Below are 26,319 nucleotides of genomic sequence, written 5' to 3'. Positions count from 1 at the left end.
AACAAAATAAAAATAAAAACTTGAAAAATGTACTTTTATCATGTATATCAAAGGGATAATATCCTTACACTCTTAAGTTTCTAACAGATAAAAAGAAACTAGGCCTGACCTGTGGTGGCGCAGTAAATAGAGTCAACCTGGATGCTGAGGTTGCCAGTTCAAAACCCTAGGCTTGCCTGGTCATGGCACATATGGGGAGTTGATGCTTCCTGCTCCTCCCACTTTCTCTCTCTCTCTCTCTCTCTCTCTCTCTCTCTCTCTCTCTCTCTCTCTCCTCTCTAAAATGAATAAAACCTAAAATTAAATTAATTAAATGACATCTTATTTAAAAAAAACAACTAACTCTCCATTAGAAAAATGGACAAAGGATAGGAGAAGAATGCTCAAAAGAGAAATAAGAATATAAAAATGTTTGTCTCTAGTAATCAGTAAACACAATGATGTTTTACCCATCACAATGGTAAACTTTTCCTGTAAAAGATAACCCTGCCTAGCCTGTGGTGGCGCAGTGGATAAAGTATCAACCTGAATGCTGAGGTCACCAGTTTGAAACCCTGCGCTTGCCTGGTCAAGGCACATATAAGAGTTGATGCTTCCTGCTCCTCCCCCTTCTCTCTTTTTCTGTATATATATTTCTCTATCTCTCCCTCTCCTGCTCTCTAAAATGAATAAAAATTTTTTAAAAAACCCAGTGATGGAGAGGGTTCTATAGAATAACTGCTTTTCACATACGTATTACTATTGGGGGTGTAAATTAGTACAGCCTTTCTGGAGGAGCATATCTTTTGACCTTTTCAAGGAATTTATCCTAAGGATGTTATTTGCCATGAAGATAAAGGTTTATGTGACACAGTGAATAGAGCATCAGACTGGGACGCAGAGGACCCAGGTTTGAAACCCTGAGGTTGATGGCTTGAGCACGGGCTCATCTGGTTTGAGCAAGGCTCACCAGCTTGAGCCCAGGGTCGCTGGCTTGAGCAAGAGGTCACTCAATCTGCTGTAGTCCCCCAGTCAGGGCACATATGAGAAAGCAATCAATGAACAACTAAGGTGCCACAGTGAAGAACTGATGCTTCTCATCTCTCTTCCTGTCTGTCTGTCCCTATCTGTCCCCCTCTCTCTCTCTGTCACAAAAAAACAAAAACCTGGGTTTGCCTGGTCAAGGCACACATGGAAATTGATGGCACACAAGGAAGCTTCCTGCTCCTTCCTTCTTTCTGTCTCTCCTCTCTCTCTAAAAATGAATAAATAAAATCTAAAAAAAAAAGAATATTTAACATTATTTAGAAATTACAGCCTCCCCAAAATTGAAATCATCCTAGAATGTCTTAAAGAGTGGTTAATGAAGTGTGAAGTATGGTTATCCATACTTTGTGATATTATATAACCATTGAAAATCATATTAAAACATGACATGAAAAATGTTTACAAAATAAGTTTAAAAAGTGATATTTAAACTTAAGATGGCCAACTTTTTTACAATGGAAATGACAAAAATAAATTGAAGAAAACAATATTGTAAATAAAAAAACATTTTATTCATTGCAACAATAATACACTATAATATAAATGCATAATATAAACATTTATAATATTTTATATTGTAATTATGCTTACATGCCTGTTAATTTTTAATAATAATTGTAAGAACAAAGTATTCATTTAGATACAAATGTCACATCACATGCAATGGATTGACTTTGCATCGATCGAATATAGACATTTACAGATTAGTCATCCAATATCAAAAAGGAGGACACTTTTCAAGGGAGGACAGAACTTAACAGAAGGACTATCCTCCCTAAAGGAGGACAATTGGTCATCTTAATGAACTGGATATATTGTCTCAAATTTCTAAATATATTTAAGGCTATTTTAAATACTGTTGCTTGAACATTCTTGTACGTGTCTTATGGTGAGCATATCTATATCTTTCTGTTGGGGAAATAAAAGGATTTGCTGAGTCATGAATATATGTATATTCAGCTTTCGCAGGCACTTCACGTAGCTTTCTAAAGTACTTGTACCAATTTACTTACCACCACCCACACCTCGTATGTGAGTTCCAGTTGCTGCATATCCTTTTCTGTGGTTGGCATATGTGTTTTATTTGTATTTCTGTATTTTAGCCATTCTGATAGGTGGCAAAGGTAGTCATGGTTTTAATTTACATTTTCCTGACAAGTAAAAACATAAACACATATATGTTTATTGGATATTTGAACATATATGATGAAGTGTCTTGAAAAAAGATTAGTTTTAATTATCAGGAAAAAAGCCATTTTACCTTTTTAATAAACTCCCAAGCAAATGATGATTATGCTTTTCCAAGGGCCATACTTTGAGTAGCAAGATTTTATTGTAGAATAGCTATTGCTTATCTTAAAGAACTAACTCAAGATAAATAGGAGAAATCCCTAGAAATGATACAAAAGCAATTGTAGTAACTTTATCTTTTTATTATTTAACGCGTGAGACATATTCAGTAGTAAAATAATAATAAAATAAACCCCACAGTATTATTTTTTACTTGGCTTCTATTATCAACTCATGGTTAGTATTATTTCTTCATATGCCCACTTATTCTCCCCCTCCTTCATTCTATTGCAATAACTAATGTTTCTTTTTTTACATATTAGAGATTGCAGTGTAATATAAATCCTAATATAAATTTAAGAACTATTTTGGCATTTTTACTTCTCAGAACAAATTTTAAGGAAATAGTGGAAAAGTTAAAAAGCTATATAAATGGAGGCATTCATAATAATTTGTTGATGTTTATGGAAAACAATTTAAAGCAAACCAAAATGTCTAAATAATAAGTAGCAAGGTAAATTATGACTGATCAGTCCAATAGAATATTGTACAAGAACTTAGAATGGTTTGAGGTTTGTGGAAACCACTCTTTTTTGCATGTGCTTGTTATAGATTCTACTTAATTAATGTGCTACTTTAAAATATACGTAATCATGGTTAAGAAATTATATCTTCTCTTGGCAGGTTAGAATAACATACTTATTTTTTTACTATAACAACAATTTAAGAACTGTTATCTTTATTTGAAATCTTAAATTCTACCATTTGCTGAAGTTTTCAGTGCTACTTGATTTTAGGAGACTGTAGGTGGTATGATACAGCAGATATTTCTCCTCACACTTTTTCCTTCTTTTTTGCCTAACATAAGAGATTTAGATTTTCCTCTCTGGAGAAATTTTAGTTTTTATAAATAAAATTATGTTTTTTATTCAAGGGAAACATTTATTGAGAGGATACCATTTCATAACTCAATTGATCAGTAAACAGGTCACTTTCAGGAGGGGCCAGGCAATTGCAACTGGCATATTTACTTTATCTTTTTTGTTTTTGCAAAGTAACCATTGTTAATTTTATCGAAACAGAGTTTCTCTGAAATATTAATCTATTTTAAAAACAATCCCACCTTCTACTATGCCCTCCCATTTGACTTTTATTGAGGCATCTGAACCCATGACACCCAACGTGCTTTATCTGTATGATCTCAGGGTATAGATTTTCACTTTTTTTCAGGAACAAACAAGATTATTTGTTTTTTAAGACATCCTTTCATTAAAATAGGCATCTATTTGCTCAAATATCACTTGTCTCCTTTGTCAGTTATTACTGTTTCATAAACTAAATAAAACTAAATTAAATGGTTCCCTTTTCTCTTTTGAGGTTTCATGTCTACAGTTAGACTAATTTAGGATCACTTTGACCTCTTTGTTCATAAACTGCATTGTGCAAAAATGAGGCAATGTCCTTAATTTGGTGTGGGGGGTTCCTGGCTAATTCATATTTATTTATTTGAAAAAAATAAACTTTTCAAAGAAAATCAAAAATGCTTTTTAAAAATTAATTGGGTATGTGTGGTTTATACCTTAGCATTTTGTAATGTTGCCTTATGTTTATTTTGAGAATTTGCTTTTTAAAACTCACAACACTGTATCTTCTTTATTTTTTCATTGTTTTGCAATTTCAGAGCATGTAACTTCTAATGCCAGCGATAGTGAAAGTAGTTACCGTAAGTGTTTTAAGTTATTTTGTCCTTTTGTAAAGTATGTAATATATCTTCTTTGGGTTTTTCTTTTCTGCCTTAGTGATGTGTTCTAAAAACTGAAAATTAGATGCTTAATCTTTTAAAATCAGGGAGAGCCAAGTAAAATTCAGAAAACTTGAAAAATAAAGTCATACCATATATACAGAAGTTACTTTCCAAAATTTTAATAAAATACTGAAATCCTTTTTACAAACAGTGCTGTTTGTGAATAAAGTACATATTGGTATATATGTGTGTATATCTTTAAAAGAAATAAATATCTAGTTAAATAAGGGCGGGCAAATTTGTATTTTGCCATTTTCTTTAGTACTTCTATTTTGTTTAAACATGTGCATTAAAATATTTTTCAGTAATGCTAAATTATAATTGACTTTATTTTCTTTTTCTTCATCTCCAGTACTAGTCTAGGTCAAGTTATTGTTTATCACCAGCCTTTGGTGACCATAAGAAATGATGATGGAAAAATATCCAACAGTTGCTCAGATCATAACACTGATTTTTATTTTTGGTATCTTGTGTTACATTCTTGGTATTACAGTTGACCCTTGAACAACACAAGTTTGAACTGCACACAATCACTTATTTGTGGATATTTTTCCAATAAATACCATACATGTACGTTTTTATGATTTTCTTTTCATCTTTTTCTCTAGCTTACTTTACTGTAAGAATACAGTATATAATACACATAACATACAAATTATTTGTTAATCAACTGTTTATTGGTAAGTTCTCTGGTCAGCAGTAGGCTACTAAGAGTTAAATTTTTAGGCCCTGGCCAGTTGGCTCAGTGGTAGAGCGTCGGCCTGGCGTGCAGGAGTCCCGGGTTCGATTCCGGGCCAGGGCACACAGGAGAAGCGCCCATCTGCTTCTCCACCCCTCCCCCTCTTCTTTCTCTCTGTCTCTCTCTTCCCCTCCCGCAGCCGAGGCTCCACTGGAGCAAAGATGGCCCGGGCGCTGGGGATGGCTCCTTGGCCTCTGCCCCAGGTGCTAGAGTGGCTCTGGTCGCAACAGAGCGACTCCCCAGAGGGGCAGAGCATCGCCCCCTGGTGGGCGTGCTGGGTAGATCCCGGTCGGGCGCATGCGGGAGTCTGACTGTCTTTCCCCGTTTCCAGCTTCAGAAAAATACAGAAGAAAAAAAAAAAAGTTAAATTTTTAGGAAGTCAAAAGTTATATGCAGATTTTCGACTGCACACATATTCAGCATCCCTAATCCCCAAGTTGTTCAGGGTCAGCTGTATATTATTACTAAGCAAACTATATAAGCATGTGACGTTTTAAACAGGTTTGGGCATGGGAGGAGGGAACAGTACATGAATATTGTCAGTTCTAGCACCTTAAAAATTAAAATTACTTTTCTAATTTTTTTTTACTGCTGTCTAATATGAAAGTAATCTTGATTACAGATGAGTATGGCTGCTCAAAAGGTCCATCTTGTTATTATCAATTTCTGTTTCTCATGTTGACAGTATATACTTTTAAATCCTCATTCATTTGATTGGTTATTTTTTCCTACATAATAATTACTTAATTTTTTTTTGGTATAGGAATGTGATTTCTTATATTTTATCATAATCAAAACAGCATAGTTGAGTAGCCTTCTAGACTAAAAAGAGGTAATAAAAGTATATACTGTCTGTCTCATCATTTGCATGAATTTTTAGGTGTGGGATATTCAAATTGCATGTTTTTGCTAATGTGTAAACCATGTTTTATATATAGTACTTTAAAAAGCAACTAGAAAGTATGTATTTTATATATTATAATAAACTTGGAACAATGAACTATGGTTTTAAAGCAGAAAAGAATATTTATGCCAATATATGAATTTAAAAGATCTATATAGCTGCATACATATAATATAAACCATTTACAAGTTTAATGAAAAAGTTGTTAAAGAATCTTGCTAATCAAGAAAAAATTTTCAAATATATTATCCAATATTGATTGTTTTCATCGAACCACTCGAATTCTTAACCCTTCCTATTTTCTACACATTTGTGTGTGTGTATGTTAAGAACTGAAATTGTTAACTTTTTTGTTCTTTTCACTGAGTCTAATTATGATTTCTGAACTTTTTAATTTAAGCTATACTTAAGCTCTAAATCTTTAATGTTAAAGGATTTAATTTAACTTCTAAAGTGCTTTTAAGATCAAAGCAAAAGATATTTTATCGCTTTTATTATCTATGTGATTCACTTTGAAGGAAAGGATTTAGTTTTATATAAAGTTTTTTTATACTTTAAATGAAATTTTTTTAAAATTGAATAAATGAATTATTAGAGTGACTTTTCTCATTGAAATAGTGACAGTATTATCTTTGCATTAAAATTTTATTGTAAAAAGTTGTAATTATAAACATATATGTATACTGTCAAATATTTTACCTGGTAGAACTAAAAAAGCAGTAAATTACCTAATATGCACACATCTAGAACTGTTCATTAAAGTATTAATCTTTAAAAGATTTAATAGTTCTTTATAATTTTGTTATCAAATATCACCCCAATAAATTCAATTTAAAAAGATTTAATAGTTCTTAGATTTGTGGTATATACTTGATATCACAAATGAAGATTTTAAAATAAATCTAGCGATAATCTGTAAACACAATAACGGAAAGGTAGTAAACAGCACATTTATGTATTGTTTTTATATTTATCAAACTTGATGATTTTGTGATTTGCCACATTTTTTTACTAAAACTTGCCAGAAATAATATATAAAGTACCTTTTTCTACATCTTTGATATTTTCTCTAGTAATGCATATGTTATATATGAAGAATTAAATTGGCATTAGTTATCTAGATTTTCTTATCTGTATTTTAACTTTCTAATAGGTGGTCAAGAAGAATATGTCTTGTCTTATGAACCAGTGAATCAACAAGAAGGTTTGTGAAGCCTGTTTATGTTTTATAATCTTCTACAAAAATACACTTCTTAATTTGGGAAATAGCTCTACTTCATATCTCAAAAAAAGTTATGTTAGCGCTGGCCGGTTGGCTCAGCGGTAGAGCGTCAGCCTGGCGTGCGGGGACCCGGGTTCGATTCCCGGCCAGGGCACATAGGAGAAGCACCCATTTGCTTCTCCACCCCCCCCCCCTTCCTCTCTGTCTCTCTCTTCCCCTCCCGCAGCCAAGGCTCCATTGGAGCAAAGATGGCCCGGGCGCTGGGGATGGCTCCTTGGCCTCTGCCCCAGGTGCTAGAGTGGCTCTGGTCAAGGCAGAGCGACGCCCCGGAGGGGCAGAGCATCGCCCCTGGTGGGCATGCCGGGTGGATCCCGGTCGGGCGCATGCGGGAGTCTGTCTGACTGTCTCTCCCCGTTTCCAGCTTCAGAAAAATACAAAAAAAAAAAAAAAATTTAAAAAAAAAAGTTATGTTAGAATTTTCCTACATTTTTCCTGTTTGTATAAATGTAGAACTTTACTATTTGTATTTTATGAAATATGGGTTTTAGCCTAGAGCTTATTAGAATCTAGTGGTTTTGTATTGGCATTTTATTTCCTAAGTAACTTCTTTCCAGTGTTTATAAAAAAATTACTATCCTTCCAGTGACCCTTCTTCAAAATCTTGGAAGCATATTTGATATTTCTTTGTTCCTTATCTACCTTGTCCATTCAGTTTTAGGAACTACTCTTCTGCCATATCTTTCTTATTTATCACCTCTGTGTCGTTTCTCCTGTCCACAATGTTCATTCCGACTCTCACTACCAGTTTCTCTTTTTCCAGCAAGATCCCTTACAATCCAGTGTATGCAGTTATCTTAGGTTATTTTTCTAGATCTCTGCTGTGATTATATCACTTCTTAAACTCATTTTCTTTTTGTCCTTTTATCTTCTTCCTTAGAGTTTCTACTTCAAAAGTGATCAGTAAAACACAGTACTGTATTTTCTTATTTGTTTTTTGTTTTGGGGTTTTTTTTTGTATTTTTCTGAAGTTGGAAATGGGGAGGCAGTCAAACAGACTCCCGCATGCACCCAACTGGGATCCACCCGGCATGCCCACCAGGGGGCGATGCACTGCCCATTTAGGGTGTTGCTCTGTTGCAACCAAAACCATTCTAGCGCCTGAGGCAGAGGCTATGGAGCCATCCTCAGCACCCGGGCCAACTTTGCTCCAGTGGAGCCTTGGCCACGGGAGGGGAAGAGAGAGACAGAGAGGAAGAAGAGGGGAAGGGGTGGAGAAGCAAATGGGCGCTTCTCCTGTGTGCCCTGGCCGGAAATCGAGCCCGGGACTTCTGCATGCCAGCCCGATGCTCCACCACTGAGCCAACCAGCCAGGGCTCTGTATTTTCTTATTTGTAATGAGATGATGTTAACAGAAACATGATCTGCTAAAATGCTGGATTTAACTTGGTTGAATTATTAGTCCTGTGGCTCCCCACAGGAGGGTGACTTATGCTTAAGATCTTAGTGAATTGCTTATAAACTAGCAATTTAAGCATGATTGATGGAAAAGAAAAAATGTCTGAAAACTTGAATACTTTTGCTCTCTGATGAAATAAAATACATTAGTATTTGTTTAGTGTTTATTTCTTTTAACATGCAGTTTATCTTTATAGTTAATTATACTCGACCAGTGATCATATTGGGACCTATGAAAGACAGGATAAATGATGACTTGATCTCAGAATTTCCTGACAAATTTGGATCCTGTGTTCCTCGTGAGTAACCCACATAAAAATTCTTAATATTATCCTTAACATTTTGTCACTATGTGTGATAAAAGTAAACATTATAGTTTATAAGGATTTATATAGTTATTTTATCTGTTATTCCTTCATCCTCTATATTATTGTCCTTTCTCAAATTTAAACTAATCCTCTGTTGTGTTAAACTTTATAAAACATTTAAGTAGAAAATGGATTTGTTGTGTTTTTAATACTAAACACTTTTAAGTTTTTTCTGTTAAAGATACAACAAGACCAAAAAGAGATTATGAGGTAGATGGAAGAGATTATCATTTTGTGACTTCAAGAGAGCAGATGGAAAAAGATATCCAGGAACATAAATTCATTGAAGCTGGCCAGTATAACAATCATCTATATGGAACAAGTGTTCAGTCTGTGCGAGAAGTAGCAGAAAAGGTAAGCATTAAAATGATCCTAGAATACAGCTTCTAATTAGCTATCCCTTCGACAGTACGGAAGAATGATATGGGATAGAAACTTCTAATTCATATTTTTGAAAAAAATAACAGATGTTGCAGCATTGATTGTTATGAATTTATTCAACTAAATATTTATTTTTGGTAGCTTTGGAAAATACAAGATGAAGAAGATTGATAGAATGAGGTAAAAATGTTAATATGAATCTCAGAAAGGAGGTTATTATTTTATGGTTCCATATATTTGCTAGGGATAGACCTGTGTTTCCAACATCTAGAATAACTAAGGAGCTAAGATAGCAATGTCAATCAGTAAGAATGAACCAGATGTTCAAAATAAGCGTGGTTACTGCTGGAACTGAGAAAAGACAGAAATTTCTCCTGAATACTCATGTAATAAAAGACAACGTAAAAAATAGTCAACAATACTGTAACAAAAAAAAAAAATACTGTAACAGTCATAGATTATTCAAAACCATCCTTCAGGGAAGTATGATAATATACTGACAGTGAGTTTAAAGCAGTATTCAGGTGAAGCCAAAGTGTGTCCCAGACACAATGCTATGTTTAAATCACTCCTTGGGCCTAGAAAATAAACATCAGCAAGTTACTTTATATCTTCAAAACTAGTTGTTTAAAATTCAGTCATAAGCGCAGGCTCCCTGGCTTGAGTGTGGGATCATCGAAATGACCACATGGTCTCTGGCTTGAGCCCAGAGGTCACTGGCTTGAAGCCCAAGGTCACTTTCTTGAGCCTGAGGTTACTGGCGTCAGCAAGGGGTCACTAGCTTGGCTTGAGCACCCCAGTGAAGTCACGTATGAAAAGCAATCAATGAACAGCTAAACTGATGCAACTATGAGTTGATGCTTCTCATCTGTCTCCCTATCTCTCTCTCTTCCTTCTTCTCCCTCCCTCTCTCTCTCTAAAAATAAATAAATATTTTAAAAGTTTTTTAAAAATTAAAAATCTTAGTCTCCAAAGTAGTCTCTAGACTATTTTAAAAATAGAAATAAAAATAAATAAATTTAAAAACTGACAGTCCTAGTACTTTTGGGGAAAAGGAGAACTTACACTTTTAATTTTATATTCTTTCTGAACCAATTTAATTTTTTTTGTCACTCATATATTTTATAAGAATAACTTTTTAAAATGTTAAAGACATTAATAAAGTAGATATTAGAAAAACGGAAGATCTAAAAATAATTAATACAGTGGACAACCACTAGCTAACCTGACTTCTTTAAAGGGAAAATCACAAATAATAGAAATAGGAAATGACAAGGGGACACATAATCATTGAAATCATAAAAGACTACTATGCATATCTTTACTTAAATAAATTTTAAAATTTTGTTGACATAATTTTTTTAGAGGATCATTCAAATTATTTTATCTGGGATGTTAAGATATATCCAAAATAATCTAGTATCCAACATTTAGAACATTTATTTTTTTTAATTAATTTTAATGGGGTGACATCAATAAATCAGGGTACATATATTCAAAGAAAACATGTCTTATCATTTAATTATGTTGCATGCCCCTCATCCTCCCCTAGAACATTTATTTTTTTAATAGATTTTTATTTATTGAATATATACATTGTAGTCAAAGAAGTAAATAGGATTTAGTTCACTCTGTAGAACAATGATTTTATACATGTGCAGAGAGATTCAAAGTGAAAGAAGTGTCTAATTTATCTTGGAGTCTTTTCCTTTAACATTTTTTTATCTTGGACACTTGAAAGTAAAATAGTATCTGGAACATGGTGCCTGTGCATTAACTATTTGTTGACTGAATGAACAATTGTGCACCTACCTTAAGGAAACCATGGGTAGATAAAGAGAAAAAGGGATTTTCTACTTTTGTGATTGATGTAGGGCAATTTTACTATGTGGATACTAGTAACATTTGTTTTTATTTAATCAATAAATTATAATTGTTGAAAAACTGAAGAATTCAAAGGAAGGCCTAAGTGTGTGAATGAAAAAAGGGGTTTTGGCCCTGGCCGGTTGGCTCAGCGGTAGAGCGTCGGCCTGGAGTGTGGGGGACCCGGGTTCGATTCCCGGCCAGGGCACATAGGAGAAGCGCCCATTTGCTTCTCCACCCACCCCCCTTCCTCTCTGTCTCTCTCTTACCCTCTTGCAGCCAAGGCTCCATTGGAGCAAAGATGGCCTGGGCGCTGGGGATGGCTCCTTGGCCTCTGCCCCAGGCGCTAGAGTGGCTCTGGTCGTGGCAGAGCGACGCCCCAGCGGGGCAGAGCATCGCCCCCTGGTGGGCAGAGCGTCGCCCCTGGTGGGCGTGCCGGGTGGATCCCAGTCGGGCGCATGCGGGAGTCTCTCTGGCTGTCTCTCCCCGTTTCCAGCTTCAGAAAAATACAAAAAAAAAAAAAGAAAAGAAAAAAGGGGTTTTATGGAAAGTAATCCCACAGGGTGATCTGATCATAATTCCTAACTGGGCAGGTCAAGGTGGGTAGTCATGCTCCAGGTGTAAAACTTCTTTAGTAAAAGGTTTATCTTTGCTTTAACTCAGGGGTCCCCAAACTACAGCCTGCGGGCCACATGCGGCCCCCTGAGGCCATTTATCCAGCCTCCGCTGCACCTCCGATAGGGGCACCTCTTTCATTGGTGGTCAGTGAGAGGAGCACAGGATCCATCCTCATCCTGTGCTCCGGGAGTACTGTATGTGGCGGCACCACAAAGCACAGCATGGCTCATGTACAGTATTACTTCCGGTGATGTGGGACGCACGCATCACGGCTCCGGAAGCGCGTCATATCACCTGTTATGGCTAGCAGTGACAAATATGGAACCGGACATTGACCATCTCATTAGCCAAGAGCAGGCCCATAGTTCCCATTGAAATACTGGTCAGTTTGTTGATTTAAATTTACTTGTTCTTTATTTTAAATATTGTATTTGTTCCCTTTTTTTTTTTACTTTAAAATAAGATATGTGCAGTGTGTGTAGGGATTTGTTCATAGTTTTTTTATAGTCTGGCCCTCCAACGGTCTGAGGGACAGTGAACTGGCCCCCTGTGTAAAAAGTTTGGGGACCCCTGCTTTAAGTAAACCCTCTCCATTGCTTCTGTGCATCTAGGTTAACACACCTTTAAAATAAGAGCACATAATCTTATTAACTATCCTGTAATCCAGAGGTTGGGAACCTTTTTGGTTGAGAGAGCCATGAACGCTACATATTTTAAAATTAATTCCGTGAGAGCCATACAATGACCCGTGTACGTTAAGCATTATCCAATAAAAATTTGGTGTTGTCCCAGAAGACAGCTGTGATTGGCTCCAGTCACCCGCAACCATGAACATGAGCAGTAGGAAATGAATGTATTCTAATACATGAGAATGTTTTATATTTTTAACATTATTATTTTTTATTAAAGATTTATCTGCGAGCCAGATGCAGCCATCAAAAGAGCCACATCTGGCTTGCGAACCATAGGTTCCCGACCCCTGCTGTAATCTAACCACCCCCCCTTGCTTTCTCCCACCTTCATGTAATCTTCCTTTTGTTCCCTTCATAATTTCCAGCACATAAAAGAAACTACAAAATGGTCCTTATCTGTTTTGGGCATTTATCTCAGTCTGTTGAGATCTTGCTTCCAGGTATATCTTCTTTCTGGCTTAAATAATTTTTATAATGACCCTGGCCAGTGGTTCAGTGGATAGAGTGTTAGCCTTGGATGCTGAGGACCCAAGTTGGAAACCCCAAGGTTGCCTGAGTGACTGCAGACTCGCTGGCTTGAGCAAGGGGTCACTGGCTCAGCTGGAGCCTCCCATCAAGGCACATATGAGAAAGCAATCATTTAACAACTAAGGTTCCTCAATGAAGAATTGATGCTTCTCATCTCTCCCTTCCTGTCTGTCTGTCTGTCTCTCTCTCTCTCTCTCTCTCGCTTAAAAAAAAAAAAGGAATAACTCGGTACTCTAGCATCAGCCCCAGACAGGGTTGCCAGTGGATCCTAATTGGGGCACATGTGGGAATCTGCCTCACTATCTCCCATCCTCTCACCTAAAAAGAAATAATAATAATTTTTATAAAATTCTCTACATGGTTTATAATGACAAGTGTAATTGATAGGATAATATCTCTCTTATTTTGAGGTTTTTTAAATTTTAAGGGAAAAAAACAATTCTCATTTAAAAACTTGTTCTTTAAATGATCATTTGCCTTTTATAGTATATAACTAAAAAATTTTTAAAGACTAATAATCCTTTGTACCTAAATAGTGTTTTTACTTTGGGCTAAATTGGTGTTAATTATCTCTAATAATGATTTTTAGGAATCATAGTAACTGGGAAAATTAAGACCACACATTAACCAAACTAATTATTAGAGCAGTAATGAAGAAAAATAGTGTGATTGAAATTAGAGGGCAGTTACCAAAGTCTACCTCCAGAAATCAGAGTGGTGTTATGATATCAGTAGATAGTTTTCTGAAAGAATACAAAATTGACGTATTAAAAAACGGAAAAGTAGGCCCTGGCCTGTTGGCTCAGCAGAAGAGCATCGGCCTGGCATGTGGAAGTCCCAGGTTCGATTCTTAGTCAGGGCACACAGGAGACACGACCATCTGCTTCTCCACCTCTCCTCCTTTCCCTTTTCTCTCTCTCTCTTCCCCTCCCAAAGCCGTGGCCCCAGGTGCTAATGGCTCCATGACATTGCCTCAGGCACTGAAATAGCTTGGTTGCAGAGCAACAAAGCAGCGGCCCCAGATGGGCAGAGCATCGCTCTGTAGGGGGCTTGCCAGGTGGATCCCAGTTGGGGCGCATGCAGGAGTCCATCTCTCTGTCTCCCTGCCTCCCCACCTCTCACTTTAAAAAAAAAAAGGGGAAATTATAGAGCTGAAACACAGCAAATTATCAAGAAACACCCCAAAAAAAGCACCCAGACCTACCTGGCCCGTGGTGGTGCAGTGAATGGAGCGTTAACCTAGAAATGCTGAGGTTGCTGGTTCTGGGCTTTCCCAGTCAAGGCACAAACTGAGGAAAGAGAGCTCAAAGGGATGTCTGAGTCAGCCAGTTGAAAAATTAACTGACTGTAAAAAATAATTAATTAATTAATTAATTAACTGACTGTAGTCTGACAGTTCCTTGAACAGCTCCCCGAAACAACTTGCACCACCAGCAAAAAGAATGGGAATTAGGAATGGCTAAGACAAATGGTCCAAAACTCCCCTCACATCCCCTCCTCTCCGAGACACAAGGGTAACAGATGACTATAGATAAGGGGATCATGCACCCTGTGCATGGACACTGTAAAGGTCTACGAGCTGTAAGAAAACTAACTTCAGGGAGCTCGTGAATTAAAGCCTATTAGACCATGTAGCTCCGCTGGGAAATAAACCGCTTCCTTCAGCAAGTTGTCTGAGTGTCTCTTTTTGTCCTCTGGGAGTTGCTTCCTTTGTTCTTGCAACAATACAACAAGCAATCAATGTACAACTAAAGTGAAGCAACTATGCGTTGATACTTCTCATTCCCCTCCCCTTCTCTCATCTCTCTCTATAAAAATCAATAAATAAAATCTTAAAAGAGAAAAAAAGCACCAGAATCTTTGGCTTCCAAATCTTCAAAGGTTAAATTGTCCTAAAGCTTCAGAAAGTATTCACGAGCATTCTTTTTATAAAGCAAGTGTAATATTGATATCTAAACTTGATGAGGACAGGAAAAATTGTAGATAATATCACTTACAAATATTAATGCAAAGTGTTTATTTTAGCAAACAGAATCCAGTACCACACTACAAAAATAATATACTATAACCAAATGGAATTAAAGGATTTTAAGGTCAGCTCAATGTTAAGAAATTCATTAATGTAATCTACCACATTAACAGTCTACAGAGAAAAATCATATATCCACAGATGCCAAAAAAGTTCTGGTAGGGCCTGACCTGCGGTAGCACAGTGGACAAAGCGTCCACCTGGAATGCTGAGGATACCATTTCAAAACCCTGGGCTTCCCTGAGCAAAGCACATACAGGAGTTGATGCTTCCTGCTCCTCCCCTTCTTCTCTCCCTCTCTCTACTCTCTCTATAAAAATGAATAAATAAATAAAAATAAAATAAAATTTGGGGGTAGGATTTAATACCCTTTCTGGGGGGAAAATATTCAAAATTATAGATATTTGTGTTATTTTTTAAAAAGAAAAGTAGAGAGAAATTGAGGTGCATGGATGGGTGAATAGCTATTCTTAGTTTTAAAACATTAATGAGATAAACACAAGGCAATGCCATTATGAGGAGGAACTAGGCAAGGATGTCTTATATCCACTATTACTTGATATGTTCATTGTACGCAAGGTATTAGTGCTTTCAACAAAAGAAACCAATTAGAAACATAAGAATTGGAAAAGAAGTAAAGCTGTTTTTTAAGATAATATACTGCAAATATTGATCAACTTACTACCTATGCAACTTACGACCATTCGACTTTACGACCACAGTTGCTAGCCACAACTGCTCCGTGTCTGGCAGCGCAAGCGTTGCCCAGCTGGGCGCACAACAGTGCGGACCAGCTTCCAGCAGCACTACCATCTCTGCATGCACCATTTCAACTGTTATCCCAGACTCGGTACAGCAATTTGTGTTTTGTGTCTTGGATACTTTTCATCAAACCCCTTCCAAGATGTCTATCAAGAGGGAATTGTCTTTGCAAATATTAAACCAGTTGTACTGGTAATGAATGTTTTACTTAAACCTGACGAATGTAAAAATAAGAAACAAAATGGTGTAGAGATGATACAAATGGCATAAAATGAACAAAGAAAATTATGATATATAACAATAATGAAAGAAAATTATGATAAAATATGACTTAAAGATTTTTATAACATCATTTCACTGTTCTGTACATACAGCCTACTCACCTTACGACCAAATCCTGTTACAACCAGTCTGTCGGAACCAATCATGGTCGTAAGTCGAGCACTAGCTGTATACCTGGGAAACCATACAATCTATTATAAAATTAATTTTCTAAAATAAATTATGGTCCTGGCCAGGTGGCTCAATAGATAAAATGTCCTAGCACACTGAGGTCACGGGTTTGACCCCTGGTCAGGGCACATATCAGAAGCAATCAGTGTGTTCACAACTAAATAGAACAACTAAGTGAAACAATGAGTTGATGCTAAATTAAAATGCAGAAATTAGCCTGACCGGGCGGTGGCGCAGTGGATAGAGCATCGGACTGGGATGTGGAAGACCCAGGTTCAAGACCCCGAGGTCGCCAGCTTGAGCACGGGCTCATCTGGTTTGAGCAAGGCTCACCAGCTTGAGCCCAAGGTCACTGGCTCAAGCAAAGAGTCACTCAGTCTGCTGCAGCACCCTCCCCAAACCCCACCCCCGGTCAAGGCACATAGGATAAATCAATCATGAACAACTGAACCGCAACAAAGAATTGATGTTTCTCATCTCCCTTCCTGTCTGTCCCTATCTATCCCTCTCTCTGACTCTGTCTCTGCCACATAAAAAAAGCAAAAATTAATAGCCTCTATTTACATGAGCAATAACCAGTTAGAAGATAATGATAGAAATGAGCATTTATAATATAAGAAATAGAATATAAATTACTTAGTAAATTTAATAAGGGATATGTAGACTTTTATGAGGAACTTTATAAAATACTCCTGAAAGACAGAATGTTAGACTTGAACAACCGGAAAGACATCCTTTGTCTTTAACAATTTAATATTTTAAAGCTGCCAGTTCTAAGCTAGTTTGTATATGAACAAAATACAAATGGAATTACCTACCAGCTTTTTTATGGGGCTTGATGGGTCAAATACAAGTTTCTATGAGAAGCGAGAACAACACAAAAACTACAAAAGATTCCAGCCCTACCAGATATTAAAGCACATTTAATTAAAACAGTGTAGTCCTGGCACATAACTAGACAGAGAACCCAGTAAAATAGAAAATATAATCCAGGAAAGGCTCAAGTACATAGGAAAATATAGTACAGTATATGATAAAGCAGTGGTCGGGAACCTTTTTGAGAGAGCCATGAACGCCACATATTTTAAAATGTAATTCCATGAGAGCCATACAGCGACCCATGTACATTACGCATTACCCAATAAAAATTTGGTGTTGTCCTGGAGGACAGCTGTGATTGGCTCCAGCCACCTGCAACCATGAACATGAGCAGTAGGAAATGAATGCACTGTAATACATGAGAATGTTTTATATTTTTAACATTACTTTTTTTATTAAAAATTTGTCTGGCCTGACCAGGCGGTGGCGCAGTGGGATAGATCGTTGGACTGGAATGCCGAGGACCCAGGTTCGAGACCCTGAGGTCGCCAGCTTGAGTGTGGGCTTATCTGGCTTGAGCAAAAATAAAAAGTGCTCACCAGCTTGGACCCAAGGTCGCTGGCTCAAGCAAGGGGTTACTCGGTCTGCTGAAGGCCCATGGTCACGGCACATATGAGAAAGCAATCAATGAACAACTAAGGTGTCGCAAGGAAAAACTGATGATTGATGCTTCTCATCTCTCTCCACTCCTTTCTGTCCCTGTCTATCCCTCCCTCTCTCTCTCTCTCTCTCTCTCTCTCTCTCTCTCTCTCTCTCTCTCTCTCTTTCTCTCTCTCTCTGTCCTTGTAAAGAAAAAATAAAAAATAATAAAATAAAAAAACTTAAAAAAAAAAAAAGATTTGTCTGCAAGCCAGATACAGCCACCAAAAGAGCCACATCTGGCTCGCAAGCCATAGGTTCCCGACCCCTGTGATAAAGGGTCAATTTTAATTCCCTGGGTTAATTTATTTTTTAAATTTATTTTTATTAAATATCTTTTTTATTGATTTTAATTTGTTGTGTTTACATAGTTACAAGTGTACCCCTGAATATATCTCCCTACCTCCCCCCCTTGTTCTCCTTGATACCCCCTTTCCCACCTCCCTCCACTACCTTCCCCCTTTTCCTCCATAATTTACTATCCTGCTCTATATCTCTCTGTTATGTTTATATACTTTCACTAATGTCTTTCCTTTCTTTGATCCCCTCCTCTCTTTCCCTTTCCCTCTGGACTCTTTAACCCTTTCTCTGCCTCTCTTCTGTTCCTCAGTTCTCATTGTTAGATTCCTCACATGAGTGAAGTCACATGGTATTTTCTTTCTCTGCCTGGCTTATTTCGCTTAGCATAATAGACTCCAGGTCCATCCATGTTGCCACAAAGGGTAAGATTTTCTTCTTGCGGCCACGTAGTATTCCATTCTGTATATGTACCACAGCTTTTTGATGCATTCGTTTACTGATGGACACTTGAGCTATTTCCAGATCTTGGCTATTGTAAACAATGCTGCAGTAAACGTAGGGGTGCATTTCTTCTTTCGAATCAGTGATTTGTTATTCTTAGGATATATTCCTAGAAGAGTAGCTGGGTCAAAAGGCAGTTTGATTTTTAATTTTTTGAGGACTCTCCATATTGTTTTCTACAATGGCTGCACCAGTCTGCATTCCCACCAGCAGTGCAGGAGGGTTTCCTTTTCTCCACACCCTCGCCAGCACTTGTTATGTGTTATGTTAATGAGCGCCATTCTGACAGATGTGAGGTGGTATCTCATTGGGTTTTAATTTACATTTCTCTAATGATTAGTGATGTTGAACATTTTTTCATATGCCCATTGGCCATCTGTATGTCCTCTTTGGAGAAGTGCCTGTTCAGTTCTTTCGCCCAATTTTTGATTGGATTGTGTACTTTCCTGGTGTTGAGTTTTACACGTTCTTTGTAGATTTTGTTTAGTAACCCCTTATCGGACATGTTGGCGAATATGTTCTCCCATTGTGTGGGTTATCTTTTTATTTTGTTCATGGCATCTTTTGCTGTGCAAAAGCTTTTTAGTTTGATATAGTCCCATTTGTTCATCCTGTCCTTTACTTAACTTGCCCGTGAAGTTAAAGCAGCAAATACATTTCTGCAAAAGATGTTGGAGAGCTTACTGCCTATGTTTTCTTCCAGTGATCATGGTTTCACAACTTACATTCAAGTCTTTTATTCATTTTGAGTTTATTTTTGTGAAGAGTGTAAGTTGGTGGTCTAGTTTTATTTTTTGTGCATGTATTTGTTCAATTTTTCCAGCACCTTTTGTTAACAGATTGACTTTACTCCAATTGTATGCTCTTACCTCCTTTGTTAAATATTAGTTAACCATAAAGGTGTGAGTTTATTTCCGAGTTCTCTGTTCTGTACCATTGATCTGTATGCCTGTTCATAATGCAGTACCAAGCTGGTTTGAGTACAATGGCCTTGTAGTATAACTTGATCAGGAAGTATGATACCCCCCACTTTATTTTTTTTTCAAGATTGCTGAGGCTATTCGTGTACTTTTTTGGTTCCATATAAATTTTTGGAATATTTGCTATATATCTTTAAAGTATGACATTGGTATTTTAATAGAAATTAATTGCATTGAATTTATAGATAGCTTTGGATAGTATAGACATTTTAATGATGTTTATTCTGTCCCTGAACATGGTATATGCTTCCAATTATTTGTATCTTTCTTAATTTCTTTTATCAATGTTTTATAATTTTCCGAGTACAGGTCTTTAACCTCCTTGGTTAAATTTACTCCTAGGTCCGTGATGGCGAACCTTTTTATAAAAACCACCCACTTTTGCAGTGCTGGTCAATCTGGTCCCTCCCGCCCACTAGTGGGCATTCCAGCTTTATGGTGGGCAAATCGCGAGTCCATTTGGTTGCTCCGCTACTGCCTATCATGAAAGCTGGAACACCCACTAGCGGGCAGGAGGGACCAGGTTGACCAGCACTGCAAAAGTGGGCAGTTTTTATAAAAAGGTTCACCATCACAGGCCTAGGTACTTTATTTTTTTTGTTGCAGTAGTGAAGGGGATTGTTTCCTTAATTTCTCTTTCAGACAGTTCATTGTTGGTGTATATAAATGCCTCTGATTTCTGAATATTGATTTTATATCCTGCTACCTTGCTGAATTCATTTATCAGTTCCAGTCATTTTTTGACTGAGACTTTAGGGTTTTCTATGTACAGTATCAAATCATCAGCAAATAATGAAAGTTTTACTTCTTCTTTTCCTATTTGGATGCCTTTTATTTCTTCCACTTGTCTGACTGCTGTAACTAGGACTTCTAGAACTATGTTTAATAAGAGTTGTGAAAGGGGGCAGCCCTGCCTTGTTCCTGTTCTTAAGGGGATTGCTTTTAGTTTTTGACAATTGTGTATGATGTTGGCTGTGGGTTTGTCATAGATGGCCTTTATCATGTTGAGGTATGTTCCCTGTATTCCCACTTTGCTGAGAGTTTTGATCATAAATGGGTGCTAGATTTTATCAAATGCTGCTTCTGCATCTATTGATATTATGTGTTTTTTATCCTTTCTTTTGTTTATGTGATGAATCACATTGATTGATTGGCAAATATTGTACCAGCTTTGCCTCCCTAGAATAAATCTCACTTGATCATGATGTATGCTTTTTTTTCATGTATTGCTGGATCTGATTTGCTAGTATTTTATTGAGAATTTTAGCTTCTAAGTTTATCAGGGATATTGGCCTATAGTTTTGGGGGGTTTTTGTAGTGTCTTGACCTGGTTTTGGAATGAGGATTATATTTGCTTCATAAAAGGGGTATGGAAGTTTTTGTTCCTTGAATTTTTTGAAATAGCTTGAGAAAGATAGGAGTTAGTTCTTTGAATATTTGGTAAATTTGCCTGTGAAGCCATCAGACCCAGGACTTCTGTTTGTTGGGAGTTTTTGATAACTGTTTCCATCTCTTTTGGTGTGATCAGTCTCTTTAGGTTTTCTGATTCTTCCATATTGATTTTTGAATGATTATATTTTTTAAGGAATTTATCCATTTCATTGAGATTGTCCCATTTTGGGGCATACAGTTTTTCATAATATTTTCTTACAATCCTTTGAACTTCTGCTGTGTCGGTTGTTACTTCTCCACTCTCATTTTTTATTTTATTTATTTGAGCCTGCTTTTTTTCTTGGTGAGTCTGGTTAAAGGTTCATCAATTTTGTTTACCTTTTCAAAGAACCAGCTCTTGGTTTCATTAATCTTCTGTATTGTTTCTTTTTACCTCTATGTCATTTATTTCTGCTCTGATCTTTATTATTTCATTTCTTCTACATCCTCTGGGCTTTACTTGCTGTTTTTTTCCTAGTTCTTTTAGGTGCAGGGTTAACTTGTTAATTTGAGGTTTTTCTTGCTTCTTAAGGTATGCCTGATGTGCTATTAACTTCCCTCTCAGGACTGCTTTTGCTGTGTCCCATACATTTTGAGTTGTTATGTGTTCATTCTCATTTGTTTCAAGGAAGTTTTTTATTTCTTCCTTGATCTCATTGTTAACACATTCGTTATTTAATAACATGCTATTTAGTCTCCAAGTGTTTGAATGTTTTTCAGTTTTTCTATTGTAGTTGATTTCTAGTTTCATGCCATTGTGATCAGTGAAGGTGCTTAATATGATTTCAATCTTCTTAAATTTATTAAGACTTATTTTGTGTCCTAATATGTGGTCTATCCTAGAGAGAACGTACTGTGAGCACTTGAAAAGAATGTATATTCTGCTGCTTTGGGATGAAAGGTTCTGAAGATATCTATTAAATCCAGTTGATCTAATATGTCATTTAAGGCCGCTGTTTCTTTGTTAATTTTCTGTCTGGAGGTTCTATACATTGATGTTAGTGGGGTATTAAAATCCCCTACTATTATAGTATTGCTATTGATCTTGCCTTTTTTATCCATCAACATCTCTTTTATATATTTAGGCGCCCCTATATTAGTGCATATATATTTATAATAGTTATATCTTCCTGTTGTAATGCTCCTTTTATTATTATGTAGTGACCTTCTTTATCTTTTAAAGTTTATTTTGTCAGATATTAGTATTGCTACCTCAGCTTATTTTCCTTTCCGTTTGCGTGAAATATTTTTTTCCATCTCTTTACTCTCAGTGTATGTGTATCTTTTGTTTTGAGGTGGGTCTCTTGTAGACAGCATATGTACGGGTCCTATTTTCTTATCCATGCAGCTACCTTATGTCTTTTGATTTTAGCATTTAATCCATTTATGTTTAAGGTTATTATTGATATGTACTTGTTTATTGCCATTTTATTCTTTAGATCTATAATCTTTTTCTCGATGTCTTTTTTTCCTTTGTTCTTTCAACAGCAAGCCCCTTACATTTCCTTCAGTACTGGTTTGGTTATAATGAATTTCTTGAGGGTTTTTTTTTTGTTTTTTGGGTTTTTTTTTCTTGTCTGGGAAGCTTTTTATTTCTCCTTCAATTCTAAACAATAATCTTGCTGGATAAAGAAGTCTTGGTTGTAGATTCTTGTTTTGCATTACTTTAAATACTTCTTGCCATTCCCTTCTGGTCTCCAGTGTTTCTGTTGAAAAGTCAGATGTCATCTTTATGGGGCTCCTCTATAGGTAATTGACTTTTTTTGTCTTGCTGCTTTTAGTATTTTTTTTAATCTCTTAACTTTGGTATTTTAATTATGATGTATCTTTTTTATATATATATATCTTTTTTTAATTTTATTTATTCATTTTAGAGAGGAGAGAGAAATGGAGAGAGAGAGACAGAGAGGGAGAGAGAGAGGGGAGAGAGACAGAGAGAGAAGGTGGGGAGGAGCTGGAAGCATCAACTCCCATATGTGCCTTGACCAGGCAAGCCCAGGGTTTCGAACCAGCAACCTCAGCATTTCCAGGTCGACACTTTATCCACTGCGCCACCACAGGTCAGGCAATTATGATGTATCTTGATGTAAGCCTCGTTGGGTTTCTTTTTATCGGGACTCTCTGTGCTTCTTGAACTTGTGTGACTTTTTTCTTCATCAATTTAGGAAAGTTTTCAGCCATGATTTCTTCAAACAGGTTCTCTATTCCTTGTTCTTTCTCTTCTCCTTCAAGAACCCCCTATGATGTGGATGTTATTTTTCTTCATATTGTCACAGAGTTCTCTTATACTTTCCTCACACTTTTGAGCCCCTTTTCTTTTAGCTGCTCTGTTTCTGTTTTTATATATCTTGTCTTCTAATTTGCTGATTCGATCCTCTGCTTCGTCCAGCCTGCTGTTGATTCCTTTTAGTATAGTCTTCGTTTCTGATACTGTAAATGCCATTTCTGATTCTTTTTTATGATTTCAGTGTCCTTTTTGATGCTTGCAATTTCTTTATTTAGGTGCTCATTAAGTCCATCCATTGTAGCTCTGAGATCCTTAAGCATCCTAACAATCATTATTTTAAACTCTGCATTTGGTAATTTGATTACTTACATCTCATTCAGTTTTTTTTTTTCTGGGGATTTCTCTTGTTGATTCATATGGTTTACGTTTGTCTGTCTTCCCATTCTTTCTCTGTATGGTTTGCAAGCTTGTTAGAGTTGTGGGTCTGAGGTTAGTTTATGGAATGCAGCTTCTCCTCCAAGACTTTATTCCTCAGCCTCTGCTTGTTGCTTGGATTTTAATTCTCCTTAACTAGTAGAGCCGCCTAAAAGTCTTAATTTCTCTGTTGTTTGTTTCCTGAGTCCAGCAGGAAGTGTCTGTGTTTGCTGATCCCAGCAGGGAGCTTCTATGTTTACTGATCCCAGCAGGGGGCTTCAGTGTTTATGAGGGAGAAGTGGGCATATCTTGTTTTTTTGTTGGTTTGTTATTGTTGAAACTGTATCCAGGAATGCAGTGGCTGTGACCTCTGAGATTCTGAAGGTGTGGTCTGTCCAGTGCCTCTCTGGGGTTGGGGCATGTTCTCAGTATGAAGGGGGAGGTGTAGCTCGGGTCTCCCTAGAAACCTCCCCTTTACTTCCTACTTTCTAGACAACCTTTCATGCTGATTAGAGCTGGAGAGCTTTTGGAGGTAAGTCAACTGGTTCCATGATAGGTTTATGCAGGGCAGAGTGAGCAACCCCTCCCCCAGCTATGGCCACCTCTGCACTGGAGAATGACTCAGCTCAGGTCAGCCCAGGTTTTCTTCTCCCCGTCATCATTTGTGTCTCCATGTCTTGATCTCCCCACTCTCCTCATGCAAGACCAGTCCTCTCAGCCCTCCTCGCCGCCAGAGGCCCAGGCAAGTGGCTGTGAGCAATATTTTCTGTGCTGGCCCTTTAAGGCTGCACTTTTTTTCGCCAACCTCTTTCCACAGATGGAACTCCCGCTTTTCTCCCCACTCAATGCTGTCAGGCTCTCTCCTCCAGTCCCTGGATATCTAGGTTTCTAGGCTGGGGCTCCAGTCCTGGGACTGAGGACCCCTGCGTCTCAGGTTTTTCTTCTTACAATGGGAGCCCTTCTGGACCCTCAGCCTCAGCCTCCCATCACTCCTGGGAGCAGGGGGAGCCCTCATCACACTCCCACACTCCCTACCAGAATTGGTGTGGATTTTTCTGTGCTTATTGGTTTTCGAGTCCTGTTCTTTTATCCAAAATTGGTTTTTCACGATGATTGTTCTTAAATTAATTTGTAATCCATTTTGGTCGTGGGAGGTAGTAGTCTGTGCGTCTGCCTACTCTGCTGCCATCTTTGAATCTCAAGTCACTGGGGTTTTTTATAAAGGACTTTTTTGATAAGTAGTGCTGGAACAACAGGAAAAAATTAAATAAAACCATACTTCACACCATATACAAAAATTGGCTCTTAAAAATATAACCTGGTCATAGCACATGTTTTTAACCATGAATTAAAATTCAGATACAATAGAAGACTGATAAATTTGACCACATTAAAAATAAAAAAGCTGGCCCTGGTCGGCTTGCTCAGTGGTAGAGAGTCAGCCTGTTATGTGGAAGTCCCCAGTGCAATTCCTAGTAGGGTCACACAGGAGAAGCAATCATCTGCTTCTACCCCACCTCCCTCCCTTTCTTTCTCTCCCTCTCTCTTTCTCTCTCTTTTCCACAGCCATGGCTCAATTGATTTGAGCATGTTGGCCCCTGGCACTGAGGATGGCTCCAAGGAACCCCTGTTTCAGAAGCTAAAAATAGCTCAGTTATGAGCATTGGCCCCAGATGGGCAGAGCATTGGCACTAGACGGGGTTGCCAGGTGGATCCTGGTTGGGGCGCATGCAGGAGTCTATCTCTCTCCCCTCCTCTCACTTAAAAAATAATAATAAATAGTAAAAGTACAAATAAAAAAGTTCTACAGACACTTCTCCCAGGAAGAGATACAAATGGCCAACAGATATATGAAAAGATGCTCAGCTTCATTAGTTATTAGAGAAATGCAAATCAAAACTACAATGAGATACCACCTCACCCCTGTTAGATTAGCTATTATCAACAAGACGGGTAATAGCAAATGTTGGAGAGGCTGCGGAGAAAAGGGAACTCTCATCCACTGTTGGTGGGACTGTAAAGTAGTACAACCATTATGGAGGAAAGTATGGTGGTTCCTCAAAAAACTGCAAATAGAACTACCTTATGACCCAGCAATTCCCTCTACTGGGTATATACCCCAAAATCTCAGAAACATTGATACGTAAAGACACATGTAGCCCCATGTTCATTGCAGCACTGTTCACAGTGGCCAAGACATGGAAACAACCAAAAAGCCCTTCAATAGAAGACTGGATAAAGAAGATGTGGCACATATACACTATGGAATACTACTCAGCCATAAGAAATGATGACATCAGATCATTTACAGCAAAATGGTGGGATCTTGATAACATTATATGGAGTAAAATAAGTAAATCAGAAAAAAACAAGAACTACATGATTCCATACATTGGTGGAACATAAAAACGAGACTAAGAGACATGGACAAGAGTGTGGTGGTTACCAGGGGTGGGGGAAGGGAGGACATGGGAGGGAGGGAGGGAGAGAGTTAGGGGGAGGGGAAGGGGCACAGAGAACTAGATAGAGGGTGGCGGAGGACAATCTGACTTTGGGCGAGGGGTATGCAACATGATTTAATGACAAAATAACCTAGACATGTTTTCTTTGAATATGTGTACCCTGATTTATTAATGTCATCCCATTACCATTAATAAAAATTTATTAAAAAAAAAAAATTCTAGCCAGGTAGCTTACTTAGTTGGTCAGAGCACATCGAGATATACCAATGTTGGTTCAATCCCCAGTCAGGCAAATCAGTGTTTCTTTCCCTCTCTCTCCCACCCTCTCCCTTCTCTCTTCCCCCTTTCCCCC

General features: G+C 37.4%; 1 protein-coding gene across 17 annotated transcripts in view; it reads left to right on the top strand.

Moving 5' to 3' along the window:
• DLG1 (discs large MAGUK scaffold protein 1) overlaps positions 1 to 26,319 on the top strand; it is a 304,845-nt gene that overhangs the window by 256,455 nt on the left and 22,071 nt on the right. For 9 of the 17 annotated variants that reach the window (XM_066240954.1, XM_066240950.1, XM_066240949.1 and 6 more), the window contains 5 exons: positions 3,998 to 4,039; positions 5,467 to 5,502; positions 6,917 to 6,967; positions 8,638 to 8,739; positions 8,990 to 9,162. In XM_066240954.1, the coding sequence (XP_066097051.1) occupies positions 3,998 to 4,039; positions 5,467 to 5,502; positions 6,917 to 6,967; positions 8,638 to 8,739; positions 8,990 to 9,162 (404 nt within the window). The remainder of the gene's footprint in view (positions 1 to 3,997; positions 4,040 to 5,466; positions 5,503 to 6,916; positions 6,968 to 8,637; positions 8,740 to 8,989; positions 9,163 to 26,319) is intronic. The other 8 variants (XM_066240947.1, XM_066240955.1, XM_066240953.1 and 5 more) reach the window with 1 other exon arrangement.

The sequence above is a fragment of the Saccopteryx bilineata genome, chromosome 8 (genome assembly GCF_036850765.1).
Source record: "Saccopteryx bilineata isolate mSacBil1 chromosome 8, mSacBil1_pri_phased_curated, whole genome shotgun sequence".
In the NCBI taxonomy this organism is placed as follows: domain Eukaryota; kingdom Metazoa; phylum Chordata; class Mammalia; order Chiroptera; family Emballonuridae; genus Saccopteryx; species Saccopteryx bilineata.
Note: the sequence above shows the minus strand (reverse complement) of the source record. Positions and strands in the feature narration are given on the sequence as shown.